General features: G+C 37.9%; 1 protein-coding gene across 1 annotated transcript in view; it reads right to left on the bottom strand.

The window, feature by feature from the left end:
- Positions 1-494: 494 nt before the first annotated feature.
- KLF8 (KLF transcription factor 8) overlaps positions 495-24,862 on the bottom strand; it is a 347,285-nt gene continuing 322,917 nt past the window's right edge. The window contains exon 6 of the mRNA XM_002700142.6: positions 495-6,812. Coding sequence (XP_002700188.2) covers positions 6,631-6,812 — 182 coding nt within the window. The 3' untranslated portion in view covers positions 495-6,630. The remainder of the gene's footprint in view (positions 6,813-24,862) is intronic.

Raw genomic sequence — 24,862 nt, 5'->3', positions numbered from 1 at the left:
TTTCTGTCAGCCCCAAGAATATTTACTCTTCAATCTGTTCTTCTAGCTCTTGATCTTACTTTCTCATGATGTCCTGCCCTTTACTTCTTTCCCAGCATCTCTCTGAAATACAAAGTTTTCCAAAGCAGGGTCCATAGACCACAGACAAGGCAGCTTCCCATATCCCCTACCCAGGGGTGGTATTTGTACTCAAGTAACTTTGGAGTTTAAAATTGCCCCAATACCCTTCTCTCCTGAATTCCTTCTTAGGAAAAAACAAACAAGATGGTAAGGGAACGGGGATGGGCAAGGAAACCTAACCAGCTGAGTCTGTACCACACAGGGTGATTCACTCTAAGAAATATACAAAAGGGGCACAGCCTCCATTCAGTCCTGTTCAGGGACATGCTGATACAATCTCAAGAATGGGGAGGGCCTCATGTGCTTAAGCAGAGAAATTATTGTGTTTAAGATAGCCCAGCTTCCAACTTTACCCAGTTAAGGGAAAAAATGATCTACTTGTGCCATGCCATGTTGTAGAAAAGTAAAATGAAGACAAAGTCAAGATAATAGCCATGGATTCTGAAGGTTAAAAAATTTATTAGTTATAAAAGTACAATAATTAAACATAACAAGATTGCTTATTTCCCAAGCACACATCCTGCCTGGATGCCACAGAAAAGTCCCATTGGGTTAAAACAGAGTAATCTCCAAGTGACCATGCTAACTGAGGCAGTTTTCTAGTATTTCTGGGGGCCCAACAGACTTGTATATGAGAGATTGCTCATAATGCTAGGCTCAAAGCCATGCCTCTGGAACAAGAACTAGTATAAAATAGAGCAAAAAAAAAAAAAAAAAAAAAACCCCAAAAAACCCAGGGTGTTTCTCTAAATCACTGAAATAATGAGGCCCAGATATAGAAGTTATAAAGATTAAAGCTTAACAATATACTGTTCTATAATTTCTTTAAATAAAAATGACAAAAAACCCCAATCATTTCACTGTAGGCTCCTTTCCTCAACACAAAAATGAAGAGTCAGTTTCTGGTACTGTTTACCTACTGTGTCTCCCTGTCAAAAAAAAAAAGATGAAAACCACTAGGGATTCTCTTCCTCTGTTTATTCAGAAATACAATGAAAATAGCACATATACAACAGTTATAATATCCAAAACAACTATCTGTACTGATCCTGGGAAACATCTACTGGAAAGGAAGGAGAGTTTCTTAATAGGATAGTGTCTCTCCCCCTGTCTCCAACACTCCACCAGAAAAGAAATGGGAGGTAAAACCAGTATTTGAGAATCAAAGAAATATCCAGTCACTAGTGAAAATTCTATCCTCTTCCATTCCACTCCCAGCCCAACCACCCCACCCCATTTCCCTTCTACCTATACTGTTCATAATATAGTAAGTGTGGAAAGATAAAATGTAACTGGTGAAGCTGGACTGGCCAAGGTTTGAAAGGTTGTGGTAAATTTCCTCTGTACTTCTGACAGGGTGACATATAATGTGGTCCAGAAAGAGTGAGGGTAGGAGAAGAATACAGATTTTAAAGCAATGGATTTGGCCTACTTAATTCCTTTAGGCCCTAATATGCTTTGAGTATAGAAACAGGTGAGAATCCTATAGTTAGCAGTGAGTAGAACGTAGGGAGATTGAGAGCAAGAGATAATAGTGTTTCCAGTGACCACTCCAATTATCCTTGTTATTGACTCAAATTTAGCTTTTTATCATCAAGAAAGCTTAATACTCTCCTTCTTCTAGGATAAATATAGACTTCTATAATTATCATCATAGTGGTAATCATATTACTTTGTTGTTCATTTAAGCATCACTTGTCATTTTTGCCAACATCCATTAATGATAATCCTCACAACATTCCTGTGAGGTAGATATTTGGATCCCCATTTTACAGATGGGGGTTAACTGAGGCACAAAGAGGTGATGTGACTTGCCTAAGGTCAGTAAAGTGAGAGATGAGAGAATACGGAAGAGAGATAACAGGGTAGCACCTCTATTGTCAGAGAGCCATATTTTTCAGTGAGAAAAGATAATGCTAAATGTTTCTTTAAATTGGGCACATTCACTTTCTTCAGCATACACACTTCTACGTAGGTATTAGCACACTATGGAAGATCAATAATTTCCCTTGGCTTATTAAAGATTAGCTGAATTCCAAATGATTTGGTTCTTAAAAAAAACTTTTGAGAGAAGGATACACCCCAAGTTCCTGGAACTTAGGTCATAGAAATCAGTAATCCCTAAATTTTTCAGATTACTTTGTTTCAAAGAGCTGTTGGAGTTCTAAAAATGTACTATCATGTACATGAGCACTGTGCTCTAGGTGTTTCCATAGCTATACAAGTAAACAATTCATATACCACTATACAGGTACTCTGAAACTGAGCAATTAAGTAAGTAGATGGCAAAGTGTGGGAGCCAGGTTTCTCACTGTTGGAATGGAAGGTCAGAGTAAACAAAGGTTAAATTAATAGTAAACAAAGGATAAGATGATCCATGTGATAATGGATTGGAGTTGGATACATCAGTATGAACTCATGTTTAGCTTAATAAAGATATGGATGATTACATACAGAACTATATATAGATACATGTATGTATACATAGATATACATGGGTTAGTATATATGCATATATTTCCTTGCTCTATCAGCTGAAATGACCTAGAAGCAACAAGACAACTGTAGCAATAAGCATACCTAATGCCCAGATCTTGATTGCTAACAATTTTCCATTAACAGAAACCAGGACTCCTTAAACAAATGGTTGATTATAGGATTGGGGGAAAAAAAATAAATATATATATATAAGATGAGCTTGGAGCATCTTGTAGTGCTACAAAGTAAAGGTGTCCTTAAAAAAATGATGGGGTTTGTCAAAAGTACATGAAAGTCAAGCCAAAAGAGTGCCCAATGGTCAAAGCTGGAACTATTTGAGAAACAGAATAAGTTGGATTATAACCCAAAGTACAAAATAAATATCCATGAGTCCATAGTGATACCAATAAATGATTGGATAAATAAATAAATGAGAGAGAAGAGACAAATCTCCTATGCAGAATTTCCAATAATTATGTAGATACTCACCCTCAACGATGTAGTGCATAGCTAACCACTCCTTAAGTGTAGGCTGTACATAGTGATTTCCTTCCAAAGAGTACAGTATGTAAGGTGGGACAGAGGAGAAACCTGACAAACAATATCGCAGCCAGATGATCAAGATTAACATCAAGAGTATGTGTCATGTTAATATGTGTAGAAAATGGCAGTTCAACTTTGTGATCCTCATCCTCCAAACCTATAAGCTCAGTTTAATCATAAGAAATAATTTAGATATTAGATATTAATTTAGGGGCTCCTCAAAACTGTCAAGGTCATAGGAAACAAGGAGAATCTGAGAAATTGTCACAACCCAAAGAAGCCTAAGGAGCTATGACTACTAAATGTGATGTGGTATCCTGAATGGATGCTGGAATAGAAAAATGATAATAGGTAAAAGCTAAGAAAATCTGAATAAAGTTTAGATTTTAGTTAATAGTAATGTATCATCATTACTTCATTAATTGCAACAAATATATCATTCTAATGAAAGATGCTAATAATAGGGAAAACTGGACTTGAGGTATAGGGAAACTCTATACAATTTTCACAATTTTTCTATAAATCTAAAACTGTTTTAAAATAAAAAGTTTATTTAAGAAGTTATTCTTGCAAACCTTTCTGTCTTGCCCATACATAAATCACTCTACCTAATGTACTTAGCTGTTCATATTCTTAATATTTTTCCTGAATTTTCCAATAATAATTATCAATAGTAATGTTCAACTGCCAATCATCTACAAATGGACGAATTCTACTGCAACAAATTCCAAGATATTATTCAGCCCTATAGAACAAAGCCATTTTCCACGCCATAGGCAACCATTCACATAATGGTGTTTTGCTGGTGTGGGCACAGTAAATTCAATATATTCCAAATGCTACCTTTGAGAGACAGTTCTTTTCCACATTTATTTAGCAAAGTTCTATGTGCTTTTGGTGTGATACAGCACTATATTGTATTTGAGTACCTGTACTTCATGAAATATTCTTAATGAATTTTGATATATTTCCTAAAGAATATGTAAATAATTTGTAAAGATTTTATCATTATTTGGAGGGAAGAGGACAATGAAAATAGGATTAGAATATTTTCCTGTCCAAGGACAATTAATAAATCATTAATAAAGTCCCTCATTACTTTACAGGGAAAATTTGAATAAAAGCTTAAAGATGTCAGGGATACCAATATTTGGAATCCTAATTAAATATCCTAGTTAGTAGGATTTGAACATAGTCTTTATTTACAAATAGATCATATGCTCCAATGCAAAAGATTTTGAGGTCTGAAGGGCACAGGTCAGTTATAAACTCTGAAAAAGAAGTCTCAAATCCAAACTCTGGAGAAAAAGAGTATGTCTTTGGATTCTACTGTGAAATACCATATCAACTACTCAATTATAAGCTTAACTTATGTATGATGGTAACTTTAACAACATAAGTTTCACCTTTAACAACCTGTCTTATAGCTGTCTTACTCCCCATGCTTTAACAATTAGTTTGGAGTGTGGAACTTGCAACCAAAAGTTAAGGGAAAACCTATATCAAAATAACAAGGCTAAAATAGTAAAAATCTACATATCATTTTGAAAATTACAGGTAGTCCTTGAATTTATGAGGATTTATGGCCTGGGAAGACACTGTAGCTTGAAATGAGATAAATCAAACCTGAGATATTATAGAAAGTGTTAAGAATAGAAAAATTGTGTGCCTAATGTTACATATCAATGACTATAAGCACAGGTTACTTACCATTTAGTCAACTGTAAATTATTCTGTAAGTGGCTTAAATTTTTCTGAAGCATAACATATAAAATTAGACAAGTACTGAAACCAATCATGTACAATTTTAAAATTTGGTTTAATAATGTGATCCCTGGGAGAGTGAGTGTGCAGGCCTATAAAACCTCAAAGAAACATCTTGGGAAGAAATCTGACCCATATTTGTCTCATCTGCAAAATATTAATGATGGGTAGGACTATATAGTTGATAGGATCCCTTCTTCGTACTAGAATTCTATAATTTAGTCAGAATAAATGGCCTTGGGAAGTAGCCTAAAGTATTCAAGAGAGACTGGTTAAATATCTGCCAAGGAAAGGGGATACCATATGAAGAGAATCTTTTCCAGGAGAGAAGCTGTGTTCACAATTAAGTGATTAAAAGCTTCCCCCCCAACCCTGGGAGAGGAAATCTGCCATGTGGAGGTAGATCTGAGGTCCAGTGCCTGAAACAGAGGGTTTTATGTCCCAGACATTATAATAAAGCAATCTGATTAGGTAACCAAGTGTGTATATTATGCAACCTGCTATAATGGATAAAAGAAATGTCTTAGATGTTCACAGCAGTTGTAGAACATTAATACTATTAATACTTTTCACTAAAAACCTCTTATATTCCATTTGAAACATACAGGAATGCATTTAATAACCACATAATTAAGACATTTTTTCTTCTAACCTCTCACCTCTGTGTAACATGGCCCCGGTGTGTCATTTTTTTCATCATGCAGTATGTTCATAACAGTAGCTTTACGTAAACAGAAGAATAAACAGTACAGCTATCACCTCAAGACACTGTCTCAACAGAGTGTCATTTGAATGAGGCTTGTGATTACAGCACTTTCAATATCCTATACAAAGGAAAGTCCCCCTCTATTTGTTTACAGGGTCATCTTGGATCTACTTGTTCCTATCACTGCCCAATTTACTCTCTTGGAACATTTTTTTCCCATACTGGTATGTTAGTGTGTGCTTTGAAAATTTTGTCCAAGTTTAACATAACAAAGAATGTAACTGTGCAGAAAAATCTTTAATCCTGAAGGAGGAGGAGGAAGAAGAGGATGAAAAGGAGGACAAGAAGATCCTTTCATTCCCTTTGATGGACTAAAGAAGCAAGAAGCACCAGCACTGTCTGAAAACCAAAATGTAAGAACAAATAGGATTGGTTTTACACAATCTTTGCTTTTGGTATGGGACTCAGTTTATTTACCAAGAATGCGCTCTATACTCAGGACGCAAATACCTGTAAATCTTATTAACCAACTACAATGTTATGCCCTCTTTTGCCTGGGAACTTGAAAAAAGTCATTTTAGGACACTACCAACCACATTGATATATTGATTCAAAAATATGGATAAGAATTCTATAAAACAAGAGAAAAATAAGAAAAAAAAGCAGCATATGTTTGTTCACAGCCTTGAATTTGATTCCTGTTTTCTTATTGTAGGAAAAATGTCCTATCTCATAATGGGAAGGGGAAGGGGCAACCATGGGTGCCACACCGGAATTCAACCCATGTGGAGGTTGAAAAAAATTGGGGATGAGACAGGGAAGAAATGAAGATGGAATATAAGGAGTCTCCACGAGAGATCAGCTATCTTTTCCTCCAGTCTCATCAGTCTGGGTCAGTGAGCTGTATCCCATCCCACAGGCAAGCTGAGTCAAAGAGGAAAAGATGGTTATGATCTTATAGCACACGGGCGTGTGCACAAAAGAGACCAGTGCAGCTCTTCTAGTGCAGTCTGTACCGCTTACACGGTGTCATGGCGCCGGCGGTGCAGAGACAGGTGGTCAGAGCGAGAAAAGCTACGATTGCAGTCTGTGCACCGGAAAGGCTTGATGCCTGTGTGCTTGCGGAAATGGCGGGTGAGCTCATCTGAGCGAGCAAATTTCCAGGAGCAACCATCCCAAGTGCATTTATAAGGCTTCTCTCCTAAAAAAGGAAATATGACAAAACAAAAGAAGTCAGATAAGAGACGTTTGGATACTGGAAAGATAACAGAGTACATAACCTTTTATTAAGGCTTTGGTCAAAAATATAAGCAATCAACTTCGAAGACTTTTCTCCTTCACTTATACTTAAGTCCCAAAGAAAAGCCACGATGGTTGAAAGGAAAACACATAGGCTGTGCCTCAAACTGGCCTTTGTTTAAATCCTGGCTATAATATATACTAGCTGTGTGACCTTAAATAAGTCATTTATCCCTGGCTGGGTCTCTGTTTTCTCATCTCTTAAGAGGGATAAAAATATCTTACAAGGTTGTTTGAAACATTTTATCTTTTAAACACAGGCAACAAATGATGAAATTGAGATCCAAACCCAAATCATTAATATTTTCCACTATACCACATGGTAGTAACTATATTTCCTTCCCTAACACTTCGCAACAAATGGTATGAAATAGAACCATACTCACAGAAAGAATGTGTGATTCACTGGGATGGAATTTCAGCTAAGACCTTTCTCCGTGAAAGATCAGAAACTCAATGGCATGGAATTGGGTGAGGAGAAGTGTCAAGTCATACTATTTGAAATAGATACACTTGAGCTATATATTGAATATATATGCTCATATATATATATATGAATGTATACAAAATTAAGTGAAAAAAGTAATATAAAGAACATTAACACAATATGACTCCCATAGTGGTGTATATATCACCTAACACGTATGTATATACTCAGAAAAAAGGCAAGATCAATACACTGAAATGTAAATTATGAGAGGAATTAATAGTGAGTGAATATCCAGAAGGTGAGAATGAGAATGGTGAGAAGAGAAATTTCTTTTTTCACTTTGCACCTTTCTGTATTGTTGGAATGTTTTAAAAAATCATGGTATTGTATCTTATAATAAAAATTTTAAAGTAAAAAGACAAGAAGCTATATAACAAAAAATAAATATTAACTATGGTTAAGGTCATAGGATTAGGGTAATGACTATTTTCCTTTTAATGTGCTTCCCTATTTCCCATCTTCCATAATGACCATGTATAATCCTATAATCATAAATAAGTGACAATGAAGATACACATTAATTATAAAAAACCATTTATTTATTTTTGGCTGTGCTGGGTCTTTATTGCTGCACATGGACTTTCTCTAGCTGCGGTGAGCAGGGGCTACTCTTTGTTGTGATGTGTTCTCATTGAGGTGGCTTCTCTTGTTATGAAGCACAGGCCCTATAGTGCATGGGCTTCAGTAGTTGTGGCTCTTGGGCTTAGTTGCATGTGAGATCTTCCTAGACCAGGGATCAAATCTGTGTCCCTGCATTGGCAGGTGGATTCTTAACCACTGGACCCCCAGGGAAGTTCAAATGCATTGGTATTTTAATGGTTTGTCTTACTCTAGCTCATTCTTCCCTTTCTTCTTATAAATGCTCCAGAGTATTTTATGTTGTAGTAAATTCTGGTGGCAATTTGGTTTGCATATGTTGTTTTTCAGCTTACTGTTCAACACTTACCAGTCTTTCCAAGTGCTTACTAATTTAATTAACTGTGCAACTTTCAAATAATATGCAACAGAATGACATTCACTCTAACTCACAGTTGCAGCAAATACCAAGGCAACTATTTTGAGGATTCATTCAAATTACTGATAATTTCAGTATTGATATCAATTATTTGATACCAATTACTGATAATTTCAATATTCAGACATTGATGCATTAGCTGTTAAGAATAATGAGATAAGAGTTGGATGTATTGAAAACAAAAGATGGACAATCAAATGTTATAAAATGAAAATAAAAAGTTACTGAATAGCTAAGCATCACACACACACACATGTACAGTAGGATCCCATTTATATTTCTTCAAACCATCTACCTCTGTGTCTCTGTGTCTGTTTCTCTTGCTATTTCCTTCTCTCTTTCTCTCTCTTTCTGATGCACACACACACACCAAGCAAAGAGAGAAGATCTGGAAGATGACACAGCAAATTATCAACAGTAGGAAGGAGAATGAGACTTCAGGTGATGTTGAGAGTATGTAAATGGGATTTCAGTTTGGTCTATATAATTATATTCCATCACCACACCACCCAGCTATCACAATGCTATAAATTTTGTTGCAATATCTTAAGAATTTCTCCCGAGAACTTCTATATTCTCTACAATCAAATGAAGAAAATTTTACTTGTAAAGCAGTGAGACCTTCTGATCAAAAGAGCTCATTGGCTAGAATAAAAAGATTACAGCATTCATCAAGGAGACTAATTTTTCCTATTGCAAAAGCTGTTACTTTTTATTATCATTGAACTGGCTCCTGTTTGTGCCAATGCATTTCATGTGGCACAACTCATGACCTTCTTTAGTACATCACTGATACTGAAGAATAAACATACATAGGGAAATTAATTCATAATATAAATTATACATATTAGCTATGTGACAAAATAGGAAATAAATTCCAATGGTAGAAAATCTGTGGGCTAGTGTTACAGCATTAAGCTTGACACATGGGTAGGTTTTAGATGGGTAGAACAGAAGGCAAAAAGCAACCCAGTCAGTTGGGGGCATGGGCTGATAAAGAAGTACAATAAATGATGCATGGGGTCAGCCATACTAAAGTATCTTTACATAAATTTCATGAGATGGCCCTTATTACAAAGTTTAAACTAAAGAATTCAAAATTTAGCCTGAAATACAGTGACATACCAAAGAGGAGGACAGTGAGAATAGTCTGTTTTAAATATAGGCAATAAGGGGGATGCATTGACTGTAAAGAATTTTAAAACAAAATAAACTATAAGTTTGCTCTTTATCACCATGTTCCAATTGTAAGTCAATGATAAGATACTCCTTCCAGCTATGACAAACAGCTCCCACTGCCTTTTTCAGAAGGCAATGGTTGGAGGGAGGGGGAATGTGCAACACTAAACATTTTTAAACTCAAAAATGGCTTGATCATGTTGAATGTTGAAATGATCTAGCCATGATATGCAAGATGGATTACAATGGGTACAAAGCTACTGGCTTAATCTATTGTCTGGCACATATAGGTACTCAAAATATTTATTGAATTGATGAGGGACACTAGAGTAAATGTACCATAAGATTGAAATAAATAAAATCAGAAATAAAAGACAAGATATTACAATGGATGCATCAGAAATAAAAATTTTCAGAAAAAACAATTACAAATAACTATATGCCAACAAACTAGATAACTTATAAGAAATGGATAAATTCCTAGAAACATAACCTACAAAAAGTAAATTAAAAAAAAAAAAACCAGGAAGCCTGAATAGATCAATAACAAATAAAGAGATTAAATCAGTAATCAAAAATCTCTGAACAAAGAAAAGCCCAGGACCAGAATGCTTCACAAATGAATTCTACAAAACATTCAAAGATTTATACTAATTCTTCTTAATATCTTCCAAAAAATGGGAGAGGAGGGAACACTTCCAAACTTATTCTATGAGGACAGCATCAAACTGAATTCAACAGTACATTAAAAGGACTATGCACCATGATCAAGTTAGACTTATCCCTAGGATGATGCAAGGAATAGTTCAGGGTACTTTAATCAATCAATGGGATAAAACACATTACCACATTTAAGAAAAAATTTGCATGATTATTTTAATAGCTGCAGGAAAGCACTTGAAAAAGTTCAGGGGGGATTTTCAAGATGGCAGAGGAGTAAGACATGGAGATCACCTTCCTTCCCACAGATACATCAAAAATACATCTGCATGTGGAACAACTGCTACAGAACACCTTCTAAATGCTGGCAGAAGACCCCAGAGTTCCAAAAGGGCAAGCTAAACTCCACAGAATGAAGTAGGACAAAAGATAAAGATTAAAAAAAGAGACAAAGGAATTGGGATGGAGACCTGTATCCCAGGGAAGGAGCCATGAAGGAGAAAAAATTTCCACACACTCAGAAACCCCCTCACGGGCAGGGACAGAGAAGCTTCAGAACCTTAAAGGGGAACTCAGCAACAGGTGCTTGGAAGGCAAAATGGATAGAATTCACCAGAGTTGGTTGTCGATTAGCACATCCCAGCCCAAGACACTGTTTGCACACCTGCCATGGCACGTGGGGATTGGGTGCTGAGGCTCAGGCTTCAGAGGTCAGACCCCAGGGAGAGGACGGGGGTTGCCTGCCATGAATATAATTCTGAGAGGGCTAGTATGACACAGCTGAGGGATCCAGGGAAAAGCCTGAGCCTACCACAGGGGCAAGAGATAATTGTAATAGGGACCCTTTAACTCCACACAGATCACAGGACCCCACCTTTGTGTGTGCCAGAGGTGGGAAAAGCTGCAGCTGTGGACTTTAGTGCCGGAGGCTGAGATAACTGGCTGGCCACCACAAAGGCTGGCATGAGTGCTGGAGGCAGAACTAGCTACAACTGAAGTTTGAGATCCCAGAGGGGGATATGCCAGCCAGATGGCCACCACCAAAGCCTGCTCAAGTGCCAGAGGCAGGGGAAAAGATGCCACTACAGTCCTGATCCCAGTGGTTGCCGCTATCATCAAGCTGTGAGTAGCTGCAGTTCACTGCCCACACCTTTCTGGGAGGCTATGCAGCTTGGCTTGGCCGAGAGACACACAACATAGGGCCAATTCCCTGGGGGAGCCCGTGACCTGACTAAGGCAGGAGCAAATTCTTACAGGCCTTGGCCACAACAGCCATTCCCCTCACACACCAATTGTGTCTGTTGTAAACCTCTCCTTTTGCAGCCCAACTGAGTGAGTGAGACCAAATAAGCTGCCACTTTTGCCCCCTCTTATCTGGACAGGGAAAAGACACTGGGGGGCGGCCTACAAGCAGAGGTAGGGGCAAAACCAAAGCTGAGCACCTAGGGCTGTGTGGACAGAGAAGAGGCAGGGAAATAACTTCTGCAGCTTCAGGTTCACCAGATTAAATCCCCACAACTAGTTTGAGACTGTGGACTTAGGGGGTAATTGTGGACTTTGGAAGCAAGTATAAGCTGGAGTGAGGCCACATCTCAGTCTGAGCTGGCCCCACAGTGCCCACAGCAGATCCAGAGACCTTCCTAAAAATATTGGAGGACTTAAGAGTAGGCAGTTTGACTGGAGTTCACTGTGTGGTGAGGACAACAGAGGACATAGGAGGACATTCTTCTTACTACTACTCTCCTTCTATTTTTGTCTTTTTCTTTTTTGTATTCTTCTGTTGCTATTTTATTATTCCATTTTTTTTAAGAAAAATTACTTAATTTTTCCTTTTAAAATGCTTTTACTTTAAAATAAATTTTATTTTTCTCATTTACAGTACTTTTTTGTTATGTTGCATTTTTTTCTATAGTTTTGGTTTTGTATTTTTGCTAATCTAGATTGTAGTATTCATTTTCACTTATAGGTTTCTTTATTGGTTTGATTGCTCTCTTCTTTTTTTGGTCCCTGTTTTTGTTCTTTTTTTCTAACTTCTTTGCTTTTTCTGAGGCTGTGAGTTTCTTTGGGAGTTCTTGTCTGTTTAGTGTTATTTTTAACTTTTGTCTTTGAGTTTTGTCTGTCCATGCTTTTCTTTGTTTGTTTGACTTCCTTATCCCCCTTTTTACTCTTTCTTCTCTTTTTTTCTCTTTCTTTCTCTTTCTCTTCTGTGCTGTGTGGCTAGTGGGTCCTTGGTGCTATAGTAAAGGATCAGGCCTGAACTTATGAAGTGGGAGACCCAAGTCCAGAACTTTGTACCACCAGAGAATTCTTGACACCGTGCAACATTAATCAACAAGAGTTCTCCTGAAGATCTCCATCTCAACAATAAGACCAGGCCCAACCCAAAGGTCAGCAAGATCTACTGTCAGACACTTCATGTGAAACTATAGAAAACAGTAATACAACTCTGCCCATTAGTAGACAGAGTACCCAAAGCCCTACCACACCAACAGATACCCCAAAACACACCACTGGATATGGCACTACCCTTCAGAGAGACAAGATCCAGTTGCATCCACCAGAATACAGGCACCAGTCCCCCTCAAGAGGAAACTTCACAAGGCATGGTCCAGCTCCACACACTGTGGGCAGACTCCACAAGTAACAGGAACTATGAACTTTTAGCCTGAATAAAGGAGACCTCAAACACAGTAAATTAAACAAAATGAAAAGGCAGAGAAATATGCATCAGGTAAAGGAATACAGTTAAAACCCATAAGACCAAACAAATGAAAAATACCTATTTTCACTCCACCTGAAAATAATTCAGAGTAATGAGAGTAAAGATGATCCAAAATCTTGGTAACAAAATGGAGGCATTTTGTTAAACAGAATTTTGTTTAACATTTGTTTAAACATTTCGATAAACAGAATTGAGGTTTGGATTGAGAGGTCTTCTCAGGTGGCGCTAGTGGTAAAGAACCTGCCTGCCAATGCAAGAGATGTGGGTCCAATCCCTGGGTTGGAAAGATCTCCTAGAGGATGGCATGGCAACCTGCTCAAGTATTCTTGCCTGGAAAAGCCCATGGAGAGAAAAACCTGGCAGGCTACCGTCCATAAGGTCACACAGAGTTGGACATGATTGAAGTGACTTAGCACCTATATGAATTGAGAAGATAAGAAGCACATAGAAAGAATAAAACATAGACAATCAGCAATGAACAACAAATAACTGAGATATAAAATACACTATAGGAAACCAATAACAGAATAACTGAGGCAGAAAAATGGGTAAATGATCTGGATAATAGAATGGTGGAAATAACTGAAGTATAGCAGAATAAAGAAAAAAGAATGAAAAGAAATGAGGATAGTCTAAGAGACCTCTGTGACTACATTAAGTAAACCAACATTTAAATTATAGGAGTCCCAGAAAAAGAAGAGAAAATGAAAGGGTATGAGAAAATATATGAGATTATAGGTGAAAATTCCCTAACATGGAAAAGGAAATAGCAACCCAAGTCCAGAAAGCCCAGAGAGTCCCATACAGGATAAATCCAAAGAGAAACACACTCAAACACATAATAATCAACTAACAATAATTAAACAGAAAGAAAAAATATTAAAATAATCAAGGAAAAAGCAACAAATAATGTACAAGAAGATCCCCATGAGGTTAACAGTTTATCTTTCAAGAGAAATTCTGCAGGGCAGAAGGGAGTGGCAGGATATACTTAAAGTGATGAGAGGAGAAAACTTACAACTAAGATTACTGTATCCAGCAAAGGTCTCATTCAGATATGCTGGAGAAATCAAAAGCTTTAAACATAAGCAAAATTAATAGAATTCAACACCACAAATCCAGCTTCACATCAAATGCCAAAGGAATTTCTTTAGACAGGAAATGGGAGGAAAAAGATATACAAAAATAAAGTCAAATCGATAAAATAAATGGTAGATCATATATATCAATAGCCACCTTAAATGTAAATGAGTGAAATGCTCCCACAAAAAGACAAAGACTGGCTGAATGGACCCCTATGCATGCAATCTACAAAGATGAACCTCATACTTTGGGACACATGCAGACTGAAAGTGAGTGTCCAGAAAAAGATGTTCCATACAAATGGAAATCAAAAGAAAGAAAGAGTAACAATACTCATATCAGATAAAATAAACTTTAAAGACTGTTACAAGAGATAAGGAAGGACACTACGAAATGATCAACAGATCAATCCAGGAAGAATATATAGCAATTATAAATATATATGCACCCAACTTAGGAGGACCTCAAGACATTAGGCAAATGCTAACAAATATAAAAGGGGAAATTGACAGCAACATAATAATGGTGGGTGATTTTTAACACCCCACTCACACCAATGGACAGATCATCCAGACAGAAAATTAATAAGAAAACAAAAGCCTATAATGACACATGGGACCAAATGGATTTAACTGCTATAATAGGACATTTCATCCAAAAGAAGTAGAATTCACTTTTTTCTCAAGCCCACAGGGATCATTCTCCAGGATAGATCATATGCTGCATCACAAATCAAGCCTTGGTAAATTTAAAAAAATTGAAATTGTATCCAGCATTTTTTTCTCACTAAAATGCTATAAGACTGGATATCAACTACAGGGAAATAAAACTATAAAATATACACACACATGGACTCTAAAAATTACCCTCCTGAATAACCAACAGGTCATTGAAGAAATCAAAGAAGAAATAAAAATATATCTAGGAATGTATGACAGTGAAAACCTTAACTCAAAACCTATGGGATGCAGTAAAAGCACTGCTGAGAGAGAAGTTTATAGCAATATAAGCCTACAGCAAGAAAAAATAAAAACATCAAATAACCTAACATTAGACCAGTGCAGGTGATGAAATTCCAGTTGAGCTACTTCAAATCCCCAAAGATGATGCTGTGAAAGTGCGGGACAAAATACGCCAGCAAATTTGGAAAACTCAGCAGTGGCCACAGGACTGGAAAAGGTCAGTTTTCATTCCAATCCCAAAGAAAGGCAATGTCAAAGAATGCTCAAATTACCACACAATTGCACTCATCTCACATGCTAGTAAAGTAATGCTCAAAATTCTCCAAGCCAGGCTTCAGCAATACGTGAACCGTGAACTTCCTGATGTTCAAGCTGGTTTTAGAAAACGCAGAGGAACCAGAGATCAAATTGCCAACATCTGCTGGATCATTGAAAAAGCAAGAGAGTTCCAGAAAAGCATCTATTTTTGCTTTATTGACTATGTCAAAGCCTTTGACTGTGTGGATCACAATAAACTATGGACAATTCTGAAACAGATGGGAATACCAGACCACCTGATCTGCCTCTTGAGAAATCTGTATGCAGGTCAGGAAGCAACAGTTAGGACTGGACATGGAACGACAGACTGGTTCCAAATAGGAAAAGGAGTACATCAAGGCTGTATATTGTCACCTTGCTTATTTAACTTCTATGCAGAGTACATCATGAGAAACGCTGGACTGGAAGAAACACAAGCTGGAATCAAGATTGCCGTGAGAAATATCAATAACCTCAGATATGCAGATGACACCACCCTTATGGCAGAAAGTGAAGAGGAACTAAAAGGCTTCTTGATGAAAGTGAAAGAGGAGAGTGAAAAGTTGGCTTAAAGCTCAACATTCAGAAAATTAAGATCATGGCATCCGGTCCCACCACTTCATGGGAAATAGATGGGGAAACAGTGGAAACAGTGTCAGACTTTATTTTTTTGAGCTCCAAAATCACTGCAGATGGTGACTGCAGCCATGAAATAAAAAGACGCTTACTCCTTGGAAGGAAAGTTATGACCAACCTAGATAGCATATTCAAAAGCAGAAAGATTACTTTGCCAACAAAGGTTCGTCTGATCAAGGCTATGGTTTTTCCTGTGGTCATGTATGGATGTGAGAGTTGGACTGTGAAGAAAGCTGAGCACAGAAGAATTGATGCTTTTGAACTGTGGTGTTGGAGAAGACTCTTGAGAGTCCCTTGGACTGCAAGGAGATCCAACCAGTCCATTCTCAAGGAGATCAGCCCTGGGATTTCTTTGGAGGGAATGATGCTGAAACTGAAACTCTGGTACTTTGGCCATGCGAAGAGTTGACTCATTGGAAAAGACTCTGATGCTGGGAGGGATTTGGGGCAGGAGGAGAAGGGGACGACAGAGGATGAGATGGCTGGATGGCATCACTGACTCGATGGACATGAATCTGAGTGAACTCTGGGTGTTTGTGATGGACAGGGAGGCCTGGTGTGCTGCAATTCATGGGGTTGCAAAGAGTAGGACATGATTGAGCGACTGAACTGAACTGAACTGAACTAAACTAGAAAAAGGAGCACAAAAATCTCTAAAGTTAGTTGAAGGAAATAAATCAAAAGATCAGAGCAGAAATAAATGAAATAGAAATAAAAAACAACAGCAAAAATCAATGAAACTAAAAGCTGTTTATATGAAAAAATACAAAATAGATGAACCTTTAGCCAGACTTATCAAAAACAAAAGGGAGAGGACTCAAATCAATAAAATTAAAAATGAAAAAGGAGAAATTACAACAGAAAAGGTGGAAATACAAAGGATCATAAGAAACTACCACAAGCAACTATATGCCAATACGGTGGACAACCTAAAAGAAACGGACAAATTCTTAGAAAGGTACAACCATACAAGACTGAAACAGGGAGAAATAGAAAATATGAACACACCAATCACAAGCACTGAAATTTCAAACTGTGTCAAATTTTTCTAGCAACAAATTGCCCAAAGCCTGATGATTTCACAGGTGAATTCTACCAAAAGTTTAGAGAAGAGCTAATATCCATTCTGGGCCTCCCTGGTGGCTCAGATGGTAAAGAATCTGCCTGTAATGTGAGAGACCTGAGTTCAATCCCTGGGTTGGGAAGATCCCATGGAGGAAGGCATGGCAACCCGCTCCAATATTCTTGCCTGGATAATTCCATGGGCAGAGGAGCCTGGCAGTATACAGGCCACTGAGTCATAAAGAGTTGGACATGACTAAGTGACTAAGCACAGCACAACAGCTATCTTACTCAAACTCTTCCAGAAAATTGCAGAGGAATGAAAACTCCCAAACTCATTTTACAAGACTACCATCAGCACCCTAACACAAAAACCAGACATAGATACCACGAGAAAGATAGTAACAATAACCCTGTGTATGAGACAGCAAAAGAGACACTGATGTATAGATCAGTCTTATGGACTCTGTGGGAGAGGGAGAGGGTGGGGAGATTTGGGAGAATGGCATTGAAACATGTATAATATCATGTATGAAATGAGTCGCCAGTCCAGGTTCGATGCACGATACTGGATGCTTGGGGCTGCTGCACTGGGACGACCCAGAGGGAGGGTATGGGGAGGGAGGAGGGAGGAGGGTTCAGAATGGGGAACACAGGTATACCTGTGGTGGATTCATTTTGATATTTGGCAAAACTAATACAATATTGTAAAGTTTAAAAATAAAATTAAATTAAAAAAAAAGAAAATTACAGGCCAATAACCTTGCTTAACATGAATGCAAAAATCCTTAACAAAATACTAGCAAACCAAATCTCAAAACACATAAAAAGGATCATATATCATGATCATGTGGGGTTTATCCCAGGGATACAAAGATACTTCAATATACACAAATGAATCAATGTGATAAGAAACTGATTGATTAAGAAACTGAAAGATAAAAACACATGATCATCTCAATACATAATACCAAGAAAGCTTTTGACAAAATTCAACACCCATTTGTGATGAAAAATTCTCCAGAAAGTAGGCATAGAAGGAACCTACCACAGCATAATAAAAGCTATATATGACAAGAAAGAAACAAAGTGAAGTTGCTCCGTTCAGTTCAGTTCAGTTGCTCAGTCTTGTCCGACTCTTTGCGACCCCGTGAATCACAGCATGCCAGGCCTCCCTGTCTATCACCAACTCCCAGAGTTCACCCAGACTCATGTCCATCGAGTTGGTGATGTGATCCAGCCATCTCATCCTCTGTCGTCCCCTTCTCCTCCTGCCCCCAATCCCTCCCAGCATCAGAGTCTTTTCCAATGAGTCAACTCTTCCCATGAGGTGGCCAAAGTACTGGAGTTTCAGCTTTAGCATCATTCCTTCCAAAGAAATCCCAGGGCTGATCTTCAGAATGGACTGGTTGGATCTCCTTGCAGTCCAAGGGACTCTCAAGAGTCTTCTCCAACACCACAGTTCAAAAGCATCAATTCTTCTGTGCTCAGCCTTCTTCACAGTCCAACTCTCACATCCGTACATGACCACTGGAAAAACCATAGCCTTGACTAGACGGACCTTTGTTGGCAAAATCATGTAACACAGGGGACCCTGCCTTGTGTTCTGTTATGACCTAGAGGGGGTGAAAGGGCAAGGGAAGGAAGGCTCAAGAGGGAGGGGATATTTATATATAAATCAGTCATAATAATTATATATATATATATATATATATATATATATATATATATATAATTATGACTGATTCGCTTTAATATAAGGCAGAGATCACCACATCATTGTAAATAAATTATCCTCCAATAAAGAAAAAGAAAAAAGTTCAAAATCCATTCATAATTAAAATGTTCAACAGAACAGTTATATAGGAACTTCATACAATTTATATGTGATAACAGGTAACATAATAACTGATAGGAAAAAAGTTAAAGCTATGCTCTAAGATCCAGGGCAAGGTAAGGCTCGTGAATCTTCCCATTCCTTTTTGACATAATACTGGAATTCACAGATAGAGCATTACATAAGAAAAGGAAATAAAAGGTAACCAAGATTCTCAGCAGAACTAAAGAAATGAAAATCAAAACTACAATGAGGTATCACCTCACCCTAGTCAATATAACCATCATCAAAAAACCTACAAACAACAGATGGTGGAGAGGATGTGGAGGAAAAGGAACCCTTCTACACTGTGGGAATGTAAGTTATTACAGCCACTATTGAAAATAGTATGGAGGTTCTTTAAAAACTAAAAGTAGTGTTGCCATATGATCCAGAAATCCCACTCTTTGGCATATATCCAGACAAAATGATAATTCGAAAAGATACATGCACCCCTGTTTTCATAGCAACACTATTCACAATAGCTAAGGCATGGAAATAACCTAAATGTCCATTGACAGATGAATGGATAAAGAAGATGTACGTATATCAGGCTTCCCTGATAGCTCAGTTGGTAAAGAATCTGCCTGCAATGCAGGAGATCCCGGTTCAATTCCTGGGTTGGGAAGATCCCCTGGAGAAGGGATAGGCTACCCATTGCAGCATTCTGGCCTGGAGAATTCCATGGACTGTATAAATTTACGAGGTTGCAAAGAGTTGAACACGACTGAGCAACTTTCACTTCACTTTCACTTCACTTCACACATATGCAATGGATTCAGTTCAGTTCAGTTCAGTTCAGTTCAGTTGCTCAGTCGTGTCCGACTCTTTGCGACCCCGTGAATTGCAGCATGCCAGGCCTCCCTGTCCATCACAAACACCCAGAGTTCACTCAGATGCACGTCCATTGAGTCGGTGATGCCATCCAGCCATCTCATCCTCTGTCGTCCCCTTCTCCTCCTGCCCCCAATCCCTCCCAGCATCAGAGTCTTTTCCAATGAGTCAACTCTTCGCATGAGGTGGCCAAAGTACTGGAGTTTCAGCTTTAGCATCATTCCTTCCAAAGAAATCCCAGGGCTGATCTCCTTCAGAATGGACTGGTTGGATCTCCTTGCAGTCCAAGGGACTCTCAAGAGTCTTCTCCAACACCACAGTTCAAAAGCATCAATTCTTCTGTGCTCAGCCTTCTTCACAGTCCAACTCTCACATCCATACATGACCACAGGAAAAACCATAGCTTGAGTAGACGAACCTTTGTTGGCAAAGTAATGTTTCTGCTATTGAATATGCTATCTAGGTTGGTCATAACTTTCCTTCCAAGGAGCAAGCATCTTTTAATTTCATGGCTGCAGTCACCATCCTCAGTGATTTTGGAGCCCCCAAAATAAAGTCTGACACTGTTTCCACTGTTTCCCCATCTATTTCCCATGAAGTGATGGGACCAGATGCCATCATCTTCGTTTTCTGAATGTTGAGCTTTAAGCCAACTTTTTCACTCTCCCCTTTCACTTTCATCAAGAGGCTTTTTAGTTCCTCTTCACTTTCTGCCATAAGGGTGGTGTCATCTGCATATCTGAGGTTATTGATATTTCTCACGGCAATCTTGATTCCAGCTTGTGTTTCTTCCAGTCCAGCGTTTCTCATGATGTACTCTGCATAGAAGTTAAATAAGCAGGGTGACAATATACAGCCTTGACGTACTCCTTTTCCTATTTGGAACCAGTCTGTTGTTCCATGTCCAGTCCTAACTGTTGCTTCCTGACCTGCATAGAAATTTCTCAAGAGGCAGATCAGGTGGTCTGGTATTCGCATCTTTTTCATAATTTTCCACAGTTTATTGTGATCCACACAGTCAATGGCTTTGGCATTGTCAATAAAACAGAAATAGATGTTTTTCTGGAACTCTCTTGCTTTTTCCATGATCCAGCGGATGTTCGTAATTTGATATCTGGTTCCTCTGCCTTTTCTAAAACCAGCTTGAACATCAGGAAGTTCACGGTTCACGTACTGCTGAAGCCTGGCTTGGAGAATTTTGAGCATTACTTTACCAGCATGTGAGATGAGTGCAATTGCGTGGCAGTTTGAGCATTCTTTGGCATTGCCTTTCTTTGGGATTGGAATGAAAACTGACCTTTTCCAGTCCTGTGGCCACTGCTGAGCTTTCCAAATTTGCTGGCATATTGAGTGCAGCACTTTCACAGCATCATCTTTCAGGATTTGAAATAGCTCATCTGGAATTCCATCACCTCCACTAGGTTTGTTCATAGTGATGCTTTCTAAGGCGCACTTGACTTCACATTCCAGGATGTCTGGCTCTAGGTCAGTGATCACACCATCGTGATTATCTGGGTTGTGAAGATCTTTTTTGTACAGTTTTTCTGTGTATTCTTGCCACCTCTTCTTAATATCTTCTGCTTCTGTTAGGTCCATACCATTTCTGTCCTTTATCGAGCCCATCTTTGCATGAAATGTTCCCTTGGTATCTCTAATTTTCTTGAAGAGATCTCTAGTCTTTCCCATTCTATTGTTTTCCCCTATTTCTTTGCATTGATCGCTGAAGAAGGCTTTCTTATCTCTCCTTGCTATTCTTTGGAACTCTACATTCAGATGCTTATATCTTTCCTTATTACTAATCCACAAAAATAATGAAACAATGCCATTTGCAGCAACATGGATGGATCTAGAGATTATCATACTAAGTGAAGTAAGTCAGAAAGAGAAAGACAAATACCATATAATATCATCTGTATGTGGAACCTAAAATGTTCCACAAATGAGCCTATCTATGAAAGAGAAAAAGATTCACAGACTTATGGCCGAAAGGAAGGGGGGTGTGGGAGAGGGATGCATCGAGAGCTTACAGTCAGCAGATGTAAACTATTATATATAGAATGGATAAACAACAGGTCCTACTATAAGCACAGATAACTACAGTCAATATCCTGTGATAAACCATAATGGAAAATATAAAAAGAATACACACACACACACACATATACGGACACATATAGACACACACACACACTGAATCACTTTGTTGTACAAGAGAAATTAATTCAATGTTGTAAATCAACTACATTTCAAGGCACCCAAACCAGAAAGGAAGAAATAAAGTTACCTCCATTTGCAGATGATAAGATCATATACATACACAACCACAAATTTTAAACAAACAAAAAACTAAAGCATTTAGAACTAATTCAAGAGTTCAATTAACCTTAAATATACAGAATGAAAATATGAAAATCACTCACATTTCTAAACACAAACAACAAAGTATCTGAAACAGAAATCAAGGAAACAAGACAATTCAAAATAACTACAAAAAGAATATAATAGGAATAAATTTAACTAATGAGGTTAAAGACTTGTGTATAGAAAATTATAAAACACTGATGAAGGAAATTAAGGAAGGCATAGGTGAATAGAAAGATATCTCATGTTCATGGGTTGGGAAAATTAACATTGTTAAAATATCCATAATACCCAAAATGACCTACAGATGCAATTCAACCACAGATTCAATGTGACTCCTATCAAAACTCCAGCGGTAGTTTTTACAGTAATAAAAAAAAATTCTAAAGTTTATGTGTAACAGCAAAAGACCCTGAATAGCCAAAGCAATTTTAATAAAAAAGAGTAAGCTTGGAGGCATTGAAAGTCCTGATATATTACATATATATGTTACAAAGCTACATTAATCAAGTACTGATTTTAAAACAGACTTACAGACAAAAGGAAGAGAGAGCTCAGATAGAAATACATGCATCTACAGTCAACTGATCTTCAACAACATGTCTATAGCAAACAATGGGAGAAGAATATCTTCAATAAATGGACAAGGAAAACTTGATATCCACATGTGGAAAAATGAAATTGGACCCTTATATCATATACAAAAATAATCTCAAATTGAATTTATGTCCTAAATGTAAGACCAGAAACTATAAAGGTACTAGAAGAAAACATAGAGGGAAGCTTTTCTTTTATTGAAGTATTTACAGTGTTGTGTTAGTTTTAGGTGTAAAGTAAAATGAACTGAATCATTTTAGTGAATACCTGAAACTGACACAATATGATACATAATACACATACTTGTGTATATGTATATATATATATATATATATATATATATATATATATAACATATTTGAAGTTATATTTATACATGTATATTTCTTACAAGATTATTTTCCATTTCAAGTTATTACAAGATAGTGAATATAACTCCCTGTGCTATATAGTAGTTCCTTGTTTCTTACCTATTTGATGCTTCAGATCAGATATCAGATCAGTCGCTCCGTCGTGTCCGACTCTTTGCAACCCCATGAATCACAGCACGCCAGGCCTCCCTGTCCATCACCAACTCCCAGAGTTCACTCAGACTCACGTCCATCGAGTCAGTGATGCCATCCAGCCATCTCATCCTCTGTTGTCCCCTTCTTCCCTTGCCCCCAATCCCTCCCAGCATCAGTAGCTTGTATCTGTTAATCCCATAAATCTAAATTATCCCTCTCATAATACCTTCCCCTTTAGTAACCATGAGTTTCTTTTATATGTCTATGAGTCTGTTTCTGTTTTGTATATAGATTCTTTTTTATTATTTTTTAGATTCCACATGTGAGTGATATCATATATTTGTCTTTGTCTGATTTACATCATTAAGTACATATTCTAAGTCCATGCATATTGCTGAAAATGGCAATATTTCATTCTTTTTTATGGCTGAAAAATAACCACATATATGTATATATATGTATATTATATATGCTGCTGCTGCTAAGTCACTTCAGTCGTGTCCGACTCTGTGCGACCCCATAGACGGCAGCCCACCAGGCTCCCCTGTCCCTGGGATTCTCCAGGCAAGAACACTGAAGTGGGTTGCCATTTCCTTCTCCAATGGATGAAAGTGAAAAGTGAAAGTGAAGTCGCTCAGTCCTGTCCGACTCTTAGCGACCCCATGGACTGCAGCCTACCAGGCTCCTCCGTCCATGGGATTTTCCAGGCAAGAGTACTGGAGTGGGGCGCCATTGCCTTCTCTGGTATATTATATATACATATGTGTAAAGTATATATACATAGTATAGACTATTTACATATACATAGTATAGTATAATATAGTCTATAGTATATATGTATATTAGTTCAGTTCAGTTCAGTCACTCAGTCACATATGACTCTTTGTGACCCCATGGACTGCAGCACGCCAGGCTTCCCTGTCCATCACCAACATAAGGGAGTTTACTCAAACTCATGTCCATTGAGTCGGTGAAGCCATCCAACCATCTCATCCTCTATCATCCCCTTCTCCTCCCACCTTCAATTTTTCCCAGCATCAGGATCTTTTCAAATGAGTCAATTCTTTGCATCAGGTGGCCAAAGTATTGGAGTTTCACCTTCAGCATCAGGCCTTACAATGAACATTCAGGACTGATTACCTTTAGGATGGACTGATTGGATCTCCTTGCAGTCCAAGGAACTCCCAAGAATCTTCTCCAATACCACAGTTCAAAAGCATCAATTTTCGGTGCTCAGCTTTCTTTACAGTCCAAGACTCACATCCATACATGAACACTGGAAAAACCATAGCCTTGACTAGACGGACCTTTGTTGGCAAAGTAATATCTCTGCTTTTTAATATGCTGTCTAGGTTGGCCATAACTTTTCTTCCAAGGAGTAAGCGTCTTTTAATTTCATGGCTGCAGTCACCCTCTGCAGTGATTTTGGAGCCCCCCAAAATAAAGTCTGACACTGTTACCACTGTTTCCCCATCTATTTCCCATGAAGTGATGGGACCAGATGCCATGATCTTTGTTTTCTGAATGTTGAGCTTTAAGCCAAATTTTTCACTCTCCTGTTTCACTTTCATCAAGAGACTCTTTAGTTCCTCTTCACTTTCTGCCATAAGGGTGGTGTCATCTGCATATCTGAGGTTATTGATATTTCTCCTGGCAGTCTTGATTCCAGATT

The sequence above is a fragment of the Bos taurus genome, chromosome X (assembly GCF_002263795.3).
Source record: "Bos taurus isolate L1 Dominette 01449 registration number 42190680 breed Hereford chromosome X, ARS-UCD2.0, whole genome shotgun sequence".
Lineage (NCBI taxonomy): Eukaryota > Metazoa > Chordata > Mammalia > Artiodactyla > Bovidae > Bos > Bos taurus.
This window is presented reverse-complemented; position numbering and strand designations above follow the sequence as displayed.